The 20,786-nt window shown below is 42.4% G+C and overlaps 1 protein-coding gene across 2 annotated transcripts in view; it reads right to left on the bottom strand.

The window, feature by feature from the left end:
* Positions 1-3,400: 3,400 nt before the first annotated feature.
* The window catches only part of PARL (presenilin associated rhomboid like), a 53,928-nt gene continuing 36,542 nt past the window's right edge, over positions 3,401-20,786 (bottom strand). For both annotated transcript variants that reach the window (XM_028101076.1, XM_028101077.1), the window contains 3 exons: positions 8,324-8,425; positions 8,087-8,184; positions 3,401-3,726 (listed from right to left, as the gene is read on the bottom strand). In XM_028101076.1, coding sequence (XP_027956877.1) covers positions 3,615-3,726; positions 8,087-8,184; positions 8,324-8,425 — 312 coding nt within the window. In that variant the 3' untranslated portion in view covers positions 3,401-3,614. The remainder of the gene's footprint in view (positions 3,727-8,086; positions 8,185-8,323; positions 8,426-20,786) is intronic.

Here is a 20,786-nt window from a genome sequence, read left to right as displayed (position 1 = left end):
CCTAGTGTCCAGCTTGAAGGTTTCATAATTTAATCCAAAGTTCCTTTAATGTTGTTTTCTAAATCGGACCTGGTTTCGCCGAGGGCGAGAACCGGCTGGCAACGATGCGGTCGCTGATGGCCCCGGGCCGGCGTGGGCGCAGGCCAACGCTGCCAGGGTGCTGGGGCTCGCAGAGCGGCCGGGGCTGCCGCATTTGAGCTTAGGCTGCGCCGCGCCCGGAGCGGAGGTGCTGCGATGCGGGGGATCTCTGGGCAGACCCGGGGCCATGCTTCCAGAGGACACGTGCTTTAATCAGCCAGTGAGTCACTATTTGCCTTTACGATGCTGAATTTGTAACAACCAATCCAGTTTTCATTGAGAACTGGCATTAGCCCTCAACTGACCTTTCCCTGGGTTCTAAAAATCCCTCATTTTAAAGCATGGCAACAGAGGACTTGGCGTTATGAAGCTGCCGACAAATCTTTGGCCATTGCGTTACAAAAATTCCCTTCCCTCCTGTGCATGCATTCTTTTTTTTATTGCAAAGCTTGGGTAATCCTCCAGGCTAAAGGTCAGTCTGTTTAATGCATGACAGGGCATCAGAAACAACTCCCTGGCCACACTCAAAAGACCCTGAGTATTTGACACATGCCCTCAATGTGCACTGCAGACCAAGGACTAATTAATCACACTACTGAAACAGCATTAATTACCCAGAGCTCCATCTCCAGCATATACTTGGACGGTCTCCAGTCTGTATCTTAGAGGAGAAAACTGCAGTGCAGCCCTGGCCAGTCAGGGTACAGATTCCTCTCCCACACCATACCCTCTCAGCTTCCAGTCATAGCAAAGTGACAGACAGCTGCCCTGGCCAGGCCATGGGCAGGAGGCAGCAGGAGAGAGGCACACTGGGAAGACACGGGGAGGTTACACACCTGCTCTCCCTGGGCCCGGCAAACTTTGTGACCTCTGTGCTCCAGGGCCCTGGGTTAGCCACTTGGGACATTTGCTGACTACAATACTCCATCCTGCAGGAAAAAGAAAAAGGTAGCTCTTTTTATTTCTTCATTAAGCACCAAAGAGCACTTACTGTGCGCCTGGAATAATGCTGGGGAACTCCAGGAGGTTCAGTGTAGTAGGCGCAACAGAACTGGATAAAGCAAGTGAAATGGGGGGGGGCACCTGTAACAAGGGAGAGTAGTTGGGTCAGGGTGGAAATGCAGGGTAGGGGGTTGGGAGGTTCAGCCAAAGGCATCAGAGGCTGGATCATGGAGAGCCTTGGGAGCCACACTAAATTTAAAAGTTTTTCATGGAGGCCAACAGGGAATGACTGAAGTGTTTTCAGCACTCTGTGGCCATATGAAGACACACAAGGAAATTTTAGAGACCAGCTGGAGAATAGTCTCAACAGTCCAGGTCAGAGACAAGGGGCTGAACTAAGGCGCAGGCGCTGGGAATGGAAGGGGCACTGGATTCTAGAAATGAAAGAAAGAAATCTAGAATGGCTCCCAAGTTTCTGGCTTCCAACTGGTGAGATCGCTCCTTAAGCTAGGATAGTTGAGGTGCCTATGCAGTGGGGTCCCAGCACCTGAAGCCATACCTGGCATGCAGTAGATGCATGTACTGAGGACAGAGACAATCCATGGGCCCAGAGCTCAGAAGAAATCCTCATGAAGATAACTGAAGCCAAGGGAGGTAGAGAGAAGACCGCTGCATTCCTGGGGGCACCACACTTAACAGGCCGGTAGAGACGACACAGGCTGAGAGGCACACGAGCCGAGCAGACCATGGCCTTGGGGGGCTCAAGTGTCAGCAGAGAAGCCACAGTGAGAAAACACCCTAGTGGGCAGAGTAGGGACAACTGCCATAGCTATAGAAGGTAAGGCTCATGCTTCCGGGTTTGGGCTCTGAACCTTCACAAGGCCTCTCACGGGGAGAATGGCACTTGCCTGTTCAAAGGTGCCAGCACTGAGAGATGCTATGGACAGAGAAGTTATTTAGGGACTTGACCTTCTAAATGCTCCCTCCTGGGGCGCCTGGGTGGCTCAGTCGTTAAGCGTCTGCCTTCGGCTCAGGTCATGATCCCAGGGTCCCAGGATCGAGCCCCACATCAGGCTCCCTGCTCGGCGGGAAGCCTGCTTCTCCCTCTCCCACTCCCCCTGCCTGTGCTCCCTCTCTCCCTGTCTCTGTCAAATAAAAAAATAAAATCTTTAAAAATAAATAAATAAATGCTCCCTCCCTAGCCATCACAAAGCAGGAAAACATGTCCTGGCCTGCATTTCCAGTCTGCCCACAGCAAGACATAAATTTCATTTTGGACTCCATACGGAATGTCTACGTGATCTCAGCCTCCCATCCCATGTTTGAGAAATGCTTCTTGCCTCATCTGTGTATCATGGGGTTGTTAGCTTAATATATTCAGAAATGTCAAAGCACAGCAGTGTGACCCTAAGCAGTTCCCACACACAACCACCCTGGTTCCTTACCAGCAAGATGAGGGCTAGGTTAAAAAACAACAAAACAAACAAAACACCTCTCTCCTGGAAGTGACATTAGTCTAGGATAGAATCCTCTCTGCCTGGTAAGAGTAAGTGGTATTTCACACTAGAGAAGATCTGGGGAAAAAGAATATGAAGAACTGTCAAATCCTAGACAATTCCTACGTCCGGGGACGTGCTGCCATTCAGCTCAGCATTGTGAGGTAGGCACAACTCACTCCTTTCCATGAAGCCCAACCCCCTCCAAGACAGATGGCTGCATTCCTCTCCAGGTGCAAGAACCAGTATTACCTCTTGAGGACACCAGACACTGAAACTCTCCTATAAATCATCTCAACAAATACTATTAAGTTCTCAACATGCATTTCTTGGAAATAATTTTCAATCATGAGGGCAAACAAGAATTCTACAGGGAAGCTGTTCTGATGACCACTGATAGTTCAGCATGATGCTTCAATTCAAAGAATGTACATTTTCAAATGTAAGATGCAATTAGGCTCAGATTCAAGTCTGAATTTATCCAAGGTATTTCCTTCTAACCCTTAAATTAGCTACAAGCTACAATTTTAATCTAGAAAACAAAGCCTAAAAATAGCTTTTTGTATATGCCACTCACTGCCAGAAGACATTACCTTTCTTGGGAAAATTTAGAAAATACTACAGCTGTTATTTTCAGTTCACGCCAGACAGAAGACTTTTTTTTTTTTTTTTTTTTTTTACCCGCCAACCAACCAAAGAAAGGGGTAGGTGGGTAAGTAGAGATGCAAGAAGGCCAAAGTACAAAAACAAGCATTTCTGAGTCTCAGGTCTTTCCCTGTGCACTCCCGCCAAGTTCACAGCTCCAACTACATCAAATATAACAACTAACAGCAAGATTCCAGGGCAGCATTAGTGCTCTTCAAAAGGGACACACACCCTCTGTATACAAACTAGAGATAGAAACTTTTATTTCACAACTTTGTCATAATTCACTTTCTAATAAGACATGTACTGGGGACAGAGTTTAAAATACTGGGAAAGCTAGATGCCGGGTGTCTTCCAGACAGGAGCAAAGATGTGGTCACTCCAGGGCCGACATGTTCCTGGGGTTCTCCGGGCAGCATGGGCCACACGCACCAGTCTCATCCAATCCCAGTTTTACTTAGAGCCGCCTCCTTTTTTGGGGCTGTTAGTCCTCATTTCATGCCAAATTTTCACTAGAGGCTCCCTGTTCTTCCAAATGAGTTCATGACCATAAGTAATATACCATCTGGAGAAAAGAAAAACAAACCAGGTTCAACATTCAAACAGTATAACATACAAATGTTAAGTACCATGATGATATCAAGTTGACATTTAAAAAATTGAATGCCATGATCATTTACTATCTTGCTTATTAAATGGCTAATTTATTTGATGTAGATCAATGATCCACCTTTAATATGGAGTATGTGAAAGGCCGAAGTGGGACAGACTATGTACAACACACACTACTGTTGATTCACCACTGCAATTAAGCATCAACTCCCTCCCCATTAAGACATGAGGAAACCAAGTCTCAGAGAAAATTTGCTCAGGGACTAACAGCTTCTAAGTGGTCGGTCAATGACTCACCTGAAGGTCAGACAGATTCTAAGCCTGGTCTCTCTTTACTACATTAAATGTAAGAAATGTCAGTATTCGAGGTCACTGATGATGGCTTCAATAGTTTTTTTTTTTTTTTTTAAAGATTTTATTTGAGAGAGCATGAGAGAGCACAAGTAGGGGAGGGGCAGAGGAAGAAGCAGGCTCCCCACTGAGCACGCGGGGCTCCATCCCAGGACTGTGGGATCAGGACCTGAGCCGAAGGCAGACGTTTAACCCGACCGAGCCACCCAGGTGCCTTAATGCGTTTCAATAGTTTAAATGCTTCTCCTCATCTTCCACCTGCTACACAAAGGGTCATATGCTGATCTAAATTTTGCCCATCTTTTTAAAATAAAATATAGTTCCAATCCCCATTCTGCTGTTTAAAACTGCCTAAAAGCAGCCTGAAGCAATGAGCTGAGGAAGCTGCAGCACCGAGAGGTTTAGTAATTTACCCTGCCCAAAGCTGCACAACTAGGGATCACCAGAAAGGACACTAGAACCAAAATCTGACTCCGAAAGCTGTGCCCTCACCACCACTGCAGCATCTACTGAGCATCTAAGTTGAAGAACACACAGCTGAGTGACCAATGAGCAGGGCCTGCCTTTAGAAGCCCATAGGCCTAGGTACTACAAGACCAGAAGCTCTACCTGAGGGAGGCATAGTCTTAGCAGAACTCAGGGGCACCTCTACCACCTCCTCTCCTGGGCTGGGGGAAAGCTGGGAGGGCTTCCTGGAGGAGGTGGGGTTGATTTGGAATGGCTATTACTGAAAGCTGCTATGACTGAAACCTTTATTTTTGCCCTGGTTTGCCCAGATTTCATGTTCCCTGAGGCAGAGACCAGACTGTGTTAATCTTTGCATCTCCCCAGACACCTAACTGAAAAAATGCTCTATTTAAATGGCTTAGATTTTGGGTGCCTGGGTGGCTCAGTTGGGTTAAGCGGCTGCCTTTGGTTCGGTCATGATCTCAAGGCCTGGGATCGAGCCCTACATCGGGCGCCCTGCTCAGCGGGAGTCTGCTTCTCTCTCTCCCTCTGCCCGCTGCTCTGCCTGCTTGTGCTGTCAAATAAATAAATAAAACTATTTAAAAATAATAATAAATCAGTGGCTTAGATCAGTATCAAAATATCAGTTTAATGTTTCAATTTTTATGTTCTGAATGTTTATTATAAAGTACTGAATCTTTTTTTATAGAATTTTTTTTGAAAGATTTTATTTATTTGAGAGAGAGAATGAGATACAGCGTGAGAGGGGGGAGGGTCAGAGGGAGAAGCAGACTCCCTGCTGAGCAGGGAGCCCAATGCGGGACTCGATCCCAGGACTTCAGGATCATGACCTGAGCCGAAGACAGTCACTTAACCAACTGAGCCACCCAGGTGCCCCAGTACTGAATCTTTTTAAATTTTATTTATTTATTTATTTATTTATTTATTTATTTATTTAAAGATTTTATTTATTTATTTGACAGAGAGAGCGAAAGAGCACAAGCAGGGGGAGCAGAAGAAGGAGAGGAAGAAGCAGGTCCCTTTCCAAGCAGGGAGCCTGATGCGGGACTCGATCCCAGGACCCTGGGATCATGACCTGAGCCAAAGGCAGATGCTTAACCATCTGAGCCACCCAGGCGCCCCTGAATCTTTTTTTTAAAGTACTTGAATCTTAATATTCACTATAGTTTTAAAATGGTCATGAAAATAGTCACCATTAAAATGTTGAAAAACAATAAATTTACAGAAAGAAAAAAGACATTAAAAAAACATGCAGATAAAAAGGCATGTTACAAAATTCTTTTGGGCTTAGTCAAATTTTATGGTGAACTCAGAACAAGAGAAAAAGGATCACCTAAGATTCAAATGCAACTGTGAAACTCTTGCAAGAAATGAGTCACTTGTCAGGAGCTCTCCATTTATAAAGTGTCTTCCCAAATCTTTGTAACCCTCTTATTTCAAGCAAAGAGTCAAATACTTTAATATTACAGGTAAACTGTTCTGATTATACTTGGAAGTTCAAATATAATTGGTCATTTGGCCAAATTAAAATTAGGAAGACACTTTAAAGTGACCCATTTCTAAGTTTTTGGTTTGTTTTGCAGCAGCTGTACAGCCCAGTACTCACTCAAACTCAGCTCTGCAAGGACTAGCTGTGTGACTTCCAACAGTTCCCTTCTTTAAAGCAGTTTTGGGGGCGCCTGGGCAGCTCAGTCGTTGGGCGTCTGCCTTCGGCTCAGGTCATGGTCCCAGGGTCCTGGGATCGAGCCCCGCATCGGGCTCCCTGCTCCCCAGGGAGCCTGCTTCTCCCTCTCCCACTCCCCCTGCTTGTGTTCCCTCTCTCGCTGTCAAATAAATATAGTCTTTGAAACAATAAAATAAAGCAGTTTCTTTTCTGTAAAATGGAATACCTCACAGGATCTAAGAGTATTAAATCAGTTCTTAGCTTGGGCACACAGCAAGTATTCAATATATGTTAGTGATTATTATTGCAAAAGTACAAGGCGAGGGACACAGAGTCAAGGAAATATGCAGGAGAACACTAATGGAATCTTGACCATCAGTACCGATTTCTAAATCTTTAGCTTTATTAATTGAATTAAAGATGTTGGAAAAGATGAATTCTGGATGTTGACTGAGATCTAGTAAATGAAAGGAGTTGAAATTAGAAACAGCAAAGACAAAGGATTCCTTTGCCTTTCAGATCCTGTACTTTAAAATACATTTGATCCAATGATTTTCAAAATGGAAAAGGTCATCTAATTATAGTTCAGAAGAATAAAAACCTGCTGGGGAGAAGATCCTTTAAGTAGCCATGGGAGGATCCAGAGAGATAAATTTAGAGTTCATAAAACAGAACCCTTTTTCCTAAGTCTTTATGTTTCTCACACTGTAATATCAGGTCAGTTTCTACTATTTATAATGTGCTGCTGTTAAAGCCGGAATTCACATATGCGATTCTTTAATCATCACTGAAAATTATAAATGGCATAATGGCATTTACTTCAACCGCCTACTGGGCAAAACTGCTCCACTCAGAATAGATTTTTCTTTTTTTAATTAAAAAACTTCAGTTTTCCATTGTCATGAAACAAAGTAAAAACCAAGTAAGTGCCACAAAAAGCAACATTTATGCAGGAAAAGACAGTCCAACAGGGGATCCAGTACATCATATAGGCAATGACTCTACTGAAGGGACTCTCATGGTCAGAGAGGCTCCAGGAGTCCTGAGGAAGTTGTGAGAGTCGCCCCAGCGCTACTACGTTTTAGGCAAAATTCCACTGTGTAACACACAAACAGAAGATCTTGTGAACACTATGCTATTGTACTCAATATGGTGTGATGGAGGTGGGAAGGACTTTGGATCTGGGTTTAAATCTTTGCTCTGCTCCTAGCTGTCTGACCTGGGGAAGATACTTTTGAGCCTGTTTCCCCATCAGTACAATTGAAGTAGTAAGAGTAGAATGGAAACCACTAGCTCAAAGCCTGCCACATAACAGATGCCCAGTAAGTGGTCAACACTGGTTTATGATCCCCAGCCTCTATTTGTTCAGATAGCATACACCTGGACACTTGTCCCAGGCAGAGTGTCCACTCTGTGTCTGCCCAGCACTGGTGACAGGGAGGTGGGAGGTGAGTGGTGGCAGGAGAGAAGAGGCCTGAGAGCAGGGAAAGGAGAGACCGGCGCACACTGCGGGTGGGGAACAGTATCCCAACAGGGGCCAGGAACCCTGACAGCTCCTGAGTTGGGGTGAGCGGAGGTGAACAGTAGGGTAAAGGCACATTGTCTCTACAAATGACCGAGGCTGGGGCAGGACTGCTATTCTTCCCCTTCCACCTCGCATGGTGAAACTGGGCCAGGCCAAAGCCAACTGTGTGCAAGTTTTCTCCCCCCCCCAACCCCACCCCTGCTCCCATCCCAGAGTTAACTGCCTTGCTCTGCCTTCCTCAGGTGGGCGGGGAGGGGGGGGGGGGCCCAAGAAGGCAGCGTAGCAGTCAGTTACGCTCAAACTTACATTCCAAAAAGCGCTCCCCCAAGATGTGCCGCATGATCAAAAAATTTCCATCCCAGGACCATTCCTGCTGTATCCATGGCAATAATGGCTTTTAGGGCCTGAAAGCCAGCAAAAGAGAACAGAACTGGTACAACTTTGATTCCTCCAGCACTGACATTTCTAATTTAAGGGCAAGAATTCAGTTAATGTAAAAATATCACTACTGTCCCCAGTACTTCACTTCATAAAAATACTCACATTCCCTGCTGTGAATGTGAACATTGGAAGGAAGATAATGGCGAGCCTCCCTTCCGGGATCTTCGTGCAGACAGCAGCAAGCACGGTCATGATCGCGCCTGACTGCAAATGAACACACGTGAACATGTGAAACTCAATGTGCAACTGTTCAGTGACTACAATACTTTTCCCACAAAATTTATAAGCCACACATTTCTAGAGTGAGCACAAAGCCTAAAAGCTTTCAGTTATTAACGCAGAAAATAACAAGCAAAGGGGCTGCAAGTCCACTGCACGGTAACCATCTGGACAGAATAAGATGTGCAACAACCAGCATGTGAGTGCTTAATGAACTTCAGGGTTTCATTTAATGACTGAAAAGAAATTCTCAAATTTCCACAAAGCCACTTCACCCAGAGCGTGACATGAATTTGCCCAAAGAAACCCACATGCACGAACTTGTTCCAAGTATAATGCTTTATCTTAAAAAAAATCACATGAAATTTGCACCCTACTTCATAATAAAACTATTGAAGATGAGTATATAAAAAACCATTTTCTTTAAAACCTTTGAGCAAAGGTTCTGCTCCAGGAAAGCGTTCCATGTCTATCCCATGGCTCTGCATGACCCACCCATCACTGCATCCTCCCGGGGACACACATGCATCAGCCTGCCTCAGAAGCACTTCTCCCAACAACCTCATATTAGAGAATAAAAATCTAAATGTCAGGGTGCCTGGGGCTGGCTCAGTCAGTAAAGCATGCAACTCTTGATCTCAGGGTCGTGAGTTCAAGCCCCAGGTTGGGCCTAGAGTCTACTTTAAAAACAAAAAACCAAGGGGACGGAGCAAGATGACGGAGGAATAGGAGACCTGAATTTCGTTTGGTCTCAGGAATTCAGCTAGACAGGGATCAAACCATTCTGAACACTTACAAACTCAACAAGAGATCGAAGAAAAGAATAGCAACAACTCTCTGAACAGAAAAGCGACCACTTTCTGGAAGGTAGGACGTGTGGAGAAGTGAATCTGAGGCGATATTCGGGAGGATAGACGGCGGGGGAGGGGGCCTCCATCGGCCGCTTTTGGCAAGTGATAGAGCCGCGAAGCGCAAAATCGGACCTTTTAGAAGTCGGCTCCGCTGAGGGACGTCGCTCCAGTGGCTAAGCGGGGGGGTGGAATCCTAGCGGGACAGTATGGTCTCAAGGCCCTCAGGGTCACAGAAAGACCGGGGGTGCCTGAGTGCAGCAGAGCTCCTGGGTATCACAGCGGGGAAGCCGGCTGCAGAGACCGAGCTGAGGCGCAGGCTCTCAGCTCGGGGTTGCCATAAACTGTGATTGGTGACAGTCGGGCCACTGCTCGGCCAGCAGGGACCCAACAAGTGGCAGAGCCGGGGAGACTCCCCTTCCTCCCCTGGGAGGAGCGGCGCGAGAGCGCACCGCAGGGATCTGCTGGGTTTGGAGACTCCACACGGGGTCGGGTGCTAGAGACAGAAACGCTCGGTCAGAGGCCGGGTGAGCACCGAGTGCGGCGGGAGACCTGGAGACGGGAGTGACTGCTTTTCTCTGGGGGCGCACTGAGGAGCGGGGCCCCAAGTTCTAGGCTCCTCCAGGCGCAGATTGGGAGGCCGCCATTTTCACTCTCGTCCTCCAAAGCTGTACGGAGAGCTTGCGGGGGAAAAAAAGCTCCTGAAAGCAAACCGGGGCAGATTGCTTAGCCCGGCCCAGCAAGGGCGGGGCAATTCCGCCTCCGGCAAAGACATTTGGGAACCACGGCAACAGGCCCCTCCCCCAGAAGATCACCACGAACAGCCAGCCAAGACCAAGTTTACTGATCAATGAGAACGGGAGAACTCCAGCGCTAGGGGAATACTGCACATAGAATTCATGGCTTTTTTACCATGATTCATTAGTCCTTCAAAAGTTAATTTTTTTTAATTTTTTGAATTTTTCTTTTTCCCTTTTTCAACCAACATCAATCCTTTTTAAAAAAATTTCATTTTTCATTTTTAGAGTCATATTCTATCCCTTCGTAGTAGTTACCCTTATTTTTGGCATATATACATATGTTGTTCTCTCTTTAAAATTTTGAGATACATTTTCTTCCAACATATCAAAATATACCCTAAATCTCTACTGTATGGCTTTGTTCTACTCTCCTGCCTGATCACATTCTCTCCTTTTTTTTAATCCTCTTCTTTTTTCAAACACCTTATCAATTCCTTTTTAAACATTTTTTTATAATTTTCATCTTTACAGTCATATTCCATCCCTTCATCGTATCAACCCTTATTTTGTACATATTTAAGTCTTTCTTTCTTTAAAATTTTAGGAGGCATATTCTTCTAACAGACCAAAAAACACCCAAAATCTAGTGTGTGGCACTGATCTATGCACCAGCCTGATCATATTTGATCATATTCTGTTTTTTTTGTTTTGTTTTGTTCTGTTTTATCTTTTTCTTTTTCCTTTTTTTTTCTCTTTCTTTCCCTTTCTTTTCCCCTGATTTCAGGTCTTTTCTGATTTGTTTAGAGTATATTTTCTGAGGACGTTGTTAACCTGTTAGCATTTTGTTCTCTCATTCATCTATTCTCTAGACAAAATGACAAGACGAAAAACATCACCTCAAGAAAAAAAACAAGAGGCAGTACCATCTGCCAGGGACCTACTCAATACGGACATTAGTATGATGTTGGATGTAGAGTTCAGAATCATGATTTTAAAGATACTCCCTGGGCTTGAAGAAAGCATGGAAGTTGTTAGAGAAACGCTTTCTGGAGAAATAAAAGAACTAAAATCTAACCAAGTCGAAATCAAAAAGGATATTAATGAGGTGCAATCAAAAATGGGGCCGCTAACTGCTAGGATAAATGAGGCAGAAGAGAGAATCAGCAATACAGAAGCCCAAATGATGGAAAATAAAGAAGCTGAGAAAAAGAGAGATAAACAACTACTGGATCACGAGGGCAGAATTTGAGAGATAAGCGATACGATAAGACGAAACAACATTAGAATAATTGGGATCCCAGAAGAAGGAGAGAGGGGGGCAGAAGGTATATTGGAGCAAATTATAGCAGAGAACTTCCCTAATGTGGGGAGGGAAACAGGCATCAAAATCGAGGAGGCACAGAGAACCCCTCTCAAAATCAATAAAAATAAGTCAACACCCCGACATCTAATAGTAAAACTTACGAGTCTCAGAGACAAAGAGAAAATCCTGAAAGCAGCTCGGGAGAAGAGATATGTAACCTATAATGGTAGAAACATTAGATTGGCAACAGACCTATCCACAGAGACCTGGCAGGCCAGAAAGGACTGGCATGATATATTCAGAGCACTAAACGAGAAAAATATGCAGCCAAGAATACTATAACCAGCTAGGCTGTCATTGAAAATTGAAGGAGAGAGAAAAAGCTTCCAGGACAAACAAAAACTAAAGGAATTTGCAAACACAAAACCAGCCCTACAAGAAATATTGAAAAGGGTCCTCTAAGCAAAGAGAGAGCCTAAAAGCAGCATAGACCAGAAAGGAACACAGACAATATACAGTAATAGTCACCTTACAGGCAATACAATGGCACTAAATTCATATCTTTCAATAGTTCCCCTGAATGTAAATGGGCTAAATGCCCCAATCAAAAGACACAGGCTATCAGATTGGATTAAAAAACAAGACCCATCAATATGCTGTCTGCAAGAGACTCATTTTAGACCCAAAGACACCCCCACATTGAAAGTGAGAGGGTGGAAAACCATTTACCATGCTAATGGACACCAAAAGAAAGCTGGGGTGGCAATCCTTATATCAGACAAATCAGATTTTAAAACAAAGACTGTAATAAAGGATGAGGAAGGACACTACATCCTACTTAAACAGTCTATCCAACAAGATCTAACAATTGTAAATATCTATGCCCCTAACATGGGAGCAGCCAATTATATAAGGCAATTAATAACAAAAGCAAAGAAACACACTGACAAAAATACAATAATAGTGGGAGACTTTAACACCCCCCTGACTGAAATGGACAGATCATCTAAGCAAAAGATCAACAAGGAAATAAAGACTTTAAATGACACACTGGACCAAATGGACTTCACAGACATATTCAGAACATTCCATCCCAAAAGCAACGGAATACACATTCTTCTCTAGTGCCCATGGAACATTCTCCAGAATAGATCACATCCTAGGTCACAAATCAGGTCTCAACCGGTACCAAAATATTGGGATCATTCCCTGCATATTTTCAGACCACAATACTTTGAAACTAGAACTCAATCACAAGAGGAAAGTCAGAAAGCACTCAAATACATGGAGGCTAAAGAGCATCCTACTAAAGAATGAATGGGTCAACCAGGAAATTAAAGAAGAATTAAAAAAATTCATGGAAACCAATGAAAATGAAAACACAACTCTTCAAAATCTTTGGGATGCAGCAAAGGCAGTCCTAAGAGGAAAGTATACAGCAATACAATCCTTTCTCAAGAAACAAGAAAGGTCTCAAATACACAACCTAACCCTACACCTAAAGGAGCTAGAGAAAAAAACAGCAAATAAAGCCTAAACCCAGCAGGAGAAGAGAAATCATAAAGATCAGAGCAGAAATCAATGAAATAGACACCAAAAGAACAGAACAGATCAACGAAACTAGGAGCTGGTTCTTTGAAAGAATTAACAAGATTGATAAACCCTTGGCCAGACTTATCAAAAAGAAAAGAGAAATGACCCAAATCAACAAAATCATGAATGAAAGAGGAGAGATCACAACCAACACCAAAAAAAATACAATTATAAGAACATATTATGAGCAACTCTATGCCAGCAAATTAGATAACCTGGAGGAAATGGATGCATTCCTAGAGATGTACCAGGAAGAAATAGAAAACCTGAACAACCTATAACCACTAAGGAAATTGAAGCAGTCATCAAAAATCTCCTAACAAACAAAAGCCCAGGGCCAGATGGCTTCCCAGGGGAATTCTACCAAACATTTCAAGAAGAATTAATACCTATTCTTCTGAAACTGTTCCAAAAAATAGAAATGGAAGGAAAACTTCCAAACTCATTTTATGTGGCCACCATTACTTTAATCCCAAAACCAGACAAAGACCCCATCAAAAAGGAGAATTACAGAACAATATCCTTGATGAACATGGATGCAGAAATTCTCACCAAAATACTAGCCAACAGGATCCAACAGTACATTAAAAGGATTATTCACCATGACCAAGTGGGATTTATCCCTGAGCTGCAAGGTTGGTTCAACATCCGCAAATCAATCAACGTGATACAATACATTAACAAAAGAAAGAACAAGAATCATATGATCCTCTCAACAGATGCAGAAAAAGCATTTGACAAAGTACAGCATCCTTTCTTGATCAAAACTCTTCAGAGTGTAGGGGTAGAGGGTACATACCTCAATATCATAAAAGCCATCTATGAAAAACCTACAGCGAATATCATTCTCAATGGGGAAAAACTGAGAGCTTTCCCCCTAAGGTTGGGAACGTGGCAGGGATGTCCATTATCACCACTGCTATTCAACAAAGTATTAGAAGTCCTAGCCACAGCAATCAGACAACAAAAAGAAATCAAAGGCATCCAAATCGGCAAAGAGGAAGTCAAACTCTCACTCTTTGCAGATATGATACTTTATGTGGAAAACCCAAAAGACTCCACCCCAAAACTGCTAGAACTCATACAGGAATTCATAAAGTGGCCCGATATAAAATCAATGCACAGAAATCAGTGGCATTCCTATACACCACCACCAAGACAGAAGAGAGAGAAATTAAGGAGTCGATCCCATTTACAATTGCACCCAAAACCATAAGATACGTAGGAATAAATCTAACCAAAGAGGCAAAGGATCTGTACTCAGAAAACTATAAAATACTCATGAAAGAAATTGAGGAAGACACAAAGAAATGGAAAAACGTTCCATGCTCATGGATTGGAAGAACAAACATTGTGAAGATGTCAATGCTACCTAGAGCAATCTACACATTCAATGCAATCCCCATCAAAATACCATCCACTTTTTTCAAAGAAATGGAACAAATAATCCTAAAATTTGTATGGAAGCAGAAAAGACCCCGAATAGCCAGAGGAATGTTGAAAAGGAAAAGCAAAGCTGGCGGCATCACAATTCCGGACTTCTAGCTCTATTACAAAGCTGTCATCATCAAGACAGTATGGTACTGGCCCAGAAACAGACACACAGATCAATGGAACAGAACAGAGAGCCCAGAAATGGACCCTCAACTCTATGGTCAACTGATCTTTGACAAAGCAGGAAAGAATGTCCAATGGAAAAAAGACAGTCTCTTCAACAAATGGTCTTGGGAAAATTGGGACAGCCACATGCAGAAGAATGAAACTGGACCACTTCCTTACACCACACACAAAAATAGACTCCAAATGGTTGAAAGACCTAAACGTGTCCATCAAAATCCTAAAGGAGAACACAGGCAGCAACCTCTTCAACCTCAGCCACAGCAACTTCTTCCTAGAAACATCGCCAAAGGCACGGGAAGCCAGGGCAAAAATGAACTATTAGGATTTCATCAAGATAAAAAGCTTTTGCACAGCAAAAGAAACAGTCCACAAAACCAAAAGACAACCGACAGAATGGGAGAAAATATTTGCAAATAACATATCAGATAAAGTGCTACTATCCAAAATCTATAAAGAACTTATCAAACTCAACACCCAAAGAACAAATAATCCAATCAAGAAATGAGCAGAAGACATGAACAGACATTTTTCCAAAGAAGACATCCAAATGGCCTACAGACACATGAAAAAGTGCTCAACATCGCTCGGCATCAGGGAAATTCAAATAAAAACCTCAATGAGATACCACCTCACACCAGTCAGAATGGCTAAAATTAACAAGTCAGGAAATGACAGATGTCGGCGGGGATGTGGAGAAAGGGGAACCCTCCTACACTGTTGGTGGGAATGCAAGCTGGTGCAACCACTCTGGAAAACAGTATGAAGGTTCCTCAAAAAGTTGAAAATAGAGCTACCCTACGATCCAGCAATTGCACTACTGGGTATTTACCCCAAAGATACAAATGTAGGAATCCGAAGGGGTACGTGCACCCCAATGTTTATAGCAGCAATGTCCACAATAGCCAAACTGTGGAAAGAGCCAAGATGTCCATCGACAGATGAACGGATAAAGAAGATGTGGTATATATACACAATATACACAATGGAATATTATGCAGCCATCAAAAGGAAAGAGATCTTGCCATTTGCAACGACGTGGACGGAACTGGAGGGTGTTATGCAACTGGAGGGTGTTATGCTGAGTGAAATAAGTCAATCAGAGAAAGACACATATCATATGACCTCGTTGATATGAGGAATTTTTAACCTCAGGAAACAAACTGAGGGTTGCTGGAGTGGTGGGGGGTGGGAGGGATGGGGTGGCTGGGTGACAGACATTTGGGAGGGTATGTGCTATGGCGAGTGCTGTGAATTGTGCAAGACTGTTGAATCACAGATCTGTACCTCTGAAACAAATAATGCAATATATGTTAAGAAAAAAGAAAGAAGAAGATAGCAGGAGGGGAAGAATGAAGGGGGTTAAATTGGAGGGGGAGACGAACCATGAGAGATGATGGACTCTGAAAAACAAACTGAGGGTTCTAGAGGGGAGGGGTGTGGGGGGATGGGTTAGCCTGGTGATGGGTATTAAAGAGGGCACATTCTGTGTAAAGCACTGGGTGTTATGCACAAACAATGAATCATGGAACAGTACATCAAAAAAAAAAAAAACAACTCTAAATTTCACAACCTTATGATCAATAAGTCAACCATTTCTTGTTATAGTTGAAATTCTTGTTGTAGTTGAAATTATAATGGCTGTATTTTTTTTAAATCATTAGTTTTTCCAGGTTGGTATATAACCTTCATAACTTAAATGTATAATGGCTATGAAATATCTTCTGGATAAATAATGCTAATTTAACTAAACTCTTAATATTAGACACCTTCCCATTTCCTCTAAATGGTAGAATACTTGAGAAATTAGATCATAATCCCTAGGTTCACACTAAATCTCACAATAGTCATTCATCCAAATACTTGAGGCCTACTTTGTATCAGGCACTATGTTAGATGGTGGGGGTACAGAGGGGAACAAAACCAGCAGTCCCTTCCTTAATGGAGCTTACAGAGGGGCAGTAGTAAAAAGAAAATATGATCAGCTATGATGGGGAAGTAGGGCATACTGTGGCAGCACATGGAAGGGAGAGCTGATGTAAGCTCAGGGGTCGTTAAGTGACATCAAATTTTGCATGGAAGGGTTACCAGGCACTGGCCAATCTTTAGAAGGGCAGAAGATGAGAAGAGTGTTCCAGGCAGAAAACCAGCTTGAACCAAGCCTGGAGATCAGAGAGTATGGTAAGGGGGAAAAATGCAAAGAAGCTGAGTGCAGCTGGAGGCCAAGGGGAGAGCAAAGGAGGCCAGCGCTTTAACTTCACTCTTCTGCCAAAGTTCTCAGTTCTAGTCACTTATTAAAAATAATAAAACTCTGGGGCACCTGGCTCACTCAGTTGGTAGAGCATGTGACTCAATCTTAGGGTTGAGTTCAAGCCCCACGTTGGGTGTAGCGATTACTTAAAAATCTTTAAAAAAATAAAAAATAAATATAATAAATAATAATAAAACTTCCGTGAGGGACATTCTACAAAATATATTCCCACTATTCTTCAAAAGCATCAAAGTCATGAAAGACAAGGAAAGACCGAGAAACCATCACAGACTGGAGGATACTAAAAAGACATGATAATTAAATGCAATGTAGTATCCTGGGGAAAAAAAAAAAGAACACCATGGGAAAATTGGAAATCCAAATATAGTCTGCAGTTTAACAATGCTCTACCAATGTTAATTTTTTAGTTTGGTAAGTTATGGTTATAGAAGATGTTAACATTAGGAAAAACTAATGAGATGTACACCTTCACTCTTTTAACAACCATCAGAGCAAAAACTGATTCAAGCCAGAATAATCAATGGATGCTATTTAAGGGGGGGGGTGAGGAAGTTGACAAACAAGAAATCCTGATACTTACATAAATCCCAAAAGCACCTTCTCACAAATTACACATTAATTTTAAAAGGTAAACTAACTTTACAGTAGAGAAGCTGGATAACAACAGTCAACAAATGGACAATAAGGGACAAATGGGCATTATGTGCCTCCAGTTGTGGTACCCGAGGGCGTAACACCACTCGTGTAGCATTCCAACCAAAAAACACACCATAAGCATCTCATCATGAGGAAATGTGACAAACCCAATTGATGGACATTTTATTAAATAACTGACCTGTATTGTTCAAAACTGTTACTGACATGGGAAAAAAAAAGGGGCTGACCAAAAGCAACAAGCAGGACTACATCAAACCCAAAACCTTCTGTACAGCAAAGGAAACTGTCAACAAAATGAAAAGGCAACCTTCCAAATGCAAGAAAATATTTGCAAATTATATCCGGTAAGGGATTAATTTCTGAAATAAAGAATTCATATAACTCAATAGCAAAAAAACACGATCCAATTGAAAAAGGGAAGATCTGCATTTAGATGGTCAGCAGACACATGAAAAGGTGCTCAGTATCACTAATCATCAGGGAAATACAAATCAAAATCACAATGAGGTATCACTTCACACTTGTTAGAATGGCTATTAGCAAAAAGAAAATAGTAAGTGTTGGCAAGGATGTGGAGAAAAAGGAAACCTCATGCACCATTGATGGGACTGTAAATTGGTGCAACCACTATGGAAAACAGCATGGAAGTTCCTCAAAAAATTAAAAACAGAGGGGCACCTGGGTGGCTCAGTCAGTTGGGCAACCAACTCCTGATTTCGGCTCAAGTCATGATCTCAGGGTCTGGAGATCAAGCCCATTATGGGCTCCGTGCTTAGCACAGAGTCTGCTTAAGATACTCTCTCTCCTTTGCCCCTCCCCTCGCTCGTGCACTCTCTCGATAAATTATTAATTAAATCATTAAAAAAATTAAAAACAGAATTTTCATATGATCCAATAGCTCCACTCCTGGCTATTTATCCAGAGACACTAACTCAAAAAGGTATATGCACCCCCATGTTCATACTAGAGTTATTTATAATAGCTAAGATAGGGAAACAACCTAAGCGTCCATTGATGAAGAAAACGTGGTGTGTACACATACACATACACACACACACACACACACACACACACACACACACACACACGGATATTATTCAACCATTAAAAAGAAGGAAACCTTGGGGTGCCTGGGTGGCTTGGTCAGTTGGGTGTCTGACTCATGATTTCGGCTTGGGTCATGATTTCAGGGTTGTGAGATTGAGCCCTGTGCTGGGCTCTGGGCTTAGCATGGAATCTGCTTGGGATTCTCTCCCTCTCCCTCTGCTCTTGCCCCTCCCCTTGCTCGTGCATGCAATCTCTATAATAATAAAATCATGAAGGAAAGAAGGAAGGAAGGAAACCTTGCCATTTGTGACAACATGGATTGACCTTAAGGGCATTATGTTAAGTGAAATAAGCCAGAGAAAGAAAAATACTGTATGATTTCACTTATGTATGGAATCTTAAAAAAACAAAAAGCAAGCTCACATATGGAGAGAACAGACTGGTAGCTACCAGAGTCTGGGATGTGGAGAGCCAAAATGGGTGAAGGGGGTCAAAAGGTACAGACTTCCAATTATAAAATAGGTAAGTCATGGGGATGTAATGTACAGCATGGCAACCACAGTTAATACTACTGTGTTGCATATCTGAAAGTTGCTGAGAGAACAGATGTTAAAAGTTCTTATCGCAAGGAAAAATATGTTTAGCTATAAATGGTAACAGACTTACTCTTAACTATGTTAACTAGACTTACTGTGGTGATCATTTTGCAATATATACAAATATCAAATCATTATTTGAAACTAAAATGTTACGTCAATTATACTTCAATTAAAAAAAAAAAAAGGGGGCTGCGGAAGGAAATGTTCCAGCTTTTAGAAGACCAGAGAGACATAACCACTAAATGCAATACATGATCTTAGAGGGGGAAAAAATAGCTACTAGATATTATTGGGACAAGTGACAAAAACTGGAATATGTTCTATATATGAAGTTAAAGTATTATATCAATATTAAATTTCCTGAATTTGATAACTGAACTGTGGAAAGATACAAGAATATTCATATTCTTAGAAATATACACTGAAGTATTTAGGGGTAAAAAGGGTATGATATATGCAACCTACTTGCAAACAGTTCAGAAAAAATAGTATGTAGATATAGAGAAAATGGTAGTGAAATGTGGCAAAATGTTAAAAACTGGTGACTGTGGTTCAAGAGTCTTTTGCAGTTCTTTCAAAGTGAAACACAGACTTAAATGTAAAACGTACACTATGTACGGATATAATTTTTTGTTTCATAAGTAAATTTTCATAAACAATTCTTTATCCATATAATCTTCATAACTATAATTGTTCATGTGTGATTTTTTTGCACGATGAATTTTATTTTATTTTTTTATTTTTTGCACGATGAATTTTAAATGAATTTGCTCTAAGGGGCTTTGTGTTTCCACAAGCTAGTGAGTACAGCTAAAAACCCTGGCATTACATGTAAAACAAACATAAGAAGACTCTAAAAGGCTGAGTGAAGAAAGCAGACCAGCAAGGAACCCTGGGATCTAAGGAATGACACAGTAGTGAGTCCCCTGGGTTTTCTTTTGGCCTCACATAACTCAGACTTGGCTCTGGAGAAGCTCATCGCCTGGAAACATCAAAGAACTGAGACAAAATGGGTCCATCCCCACACCCTAAAATGCTCTCTGTAGCCAAAGGACCAAGAAAGGGTAGCCTAGCAAGACAATCAACTTTTAGATAATAACCACTCTACACCAGCCAAACAAAAGAACAAGCTGTGGCCCAATCCCCATCAACAAAGGCTGAGGGGAGAGCCTAGACTTCTACCCTTGCAGACTGCAACCCGGCATCCCAATACTATCGACAGGGTAGTGTCAGTGGAAGTCATGTAGGCAGCAGTAACAAGGCCCTGTTCCTCCTAGCCAAGAGAGGTCTACAAGGAGACTGAACTCCCAGAACTCCCAGTCATGCCCTTTAGTAACAAGAGCCCTGTCCCCTAGGTGTCAAAGGAGGCTGAATAGGAAACCTGGACTACTTCCACCTCACCAGACACTAATGGTCAACACATCCCTTCCCCTCATCAGAGGATGAGGGGAACAGTAGATTTAAATAAGATTCAAAGTCTCATAATATCCAAAATGTTCAGGTTTCATTTAAAAAATCACTCACCATACCAAGAACCAGAAAAATCTCAACTTGAATGAGAAAAGACAACAGACCCCAGCGAGATGACACAGATATTGTCTGACACACATTTTGGTTTTTAAGATTTTATTTATTTGAGAGAGAGAGAGCATGCTAGCATGCAAGTGGGG

This window comes from Eumetopias jubatus, unplaced genomic scaffold (assembly GCF_037043125.1).
Source record: "Eumetopias jubatus isolate StellerSeaLion01/CBP00866 unplaced genomic scaffold, mEumJub1_p1.0 scaffold_1, whole genome shotgun sequence".
Classification (NCBI taxonomy): Eukaryota; Metazoa; Chordata; class Mammalia; order Carnivora; family Otariidae; genus Eumetopias; species Eumetopias jubatus.
This window is presented reverse-complemented; position numbering and strand designations above follow the sequence as displayed.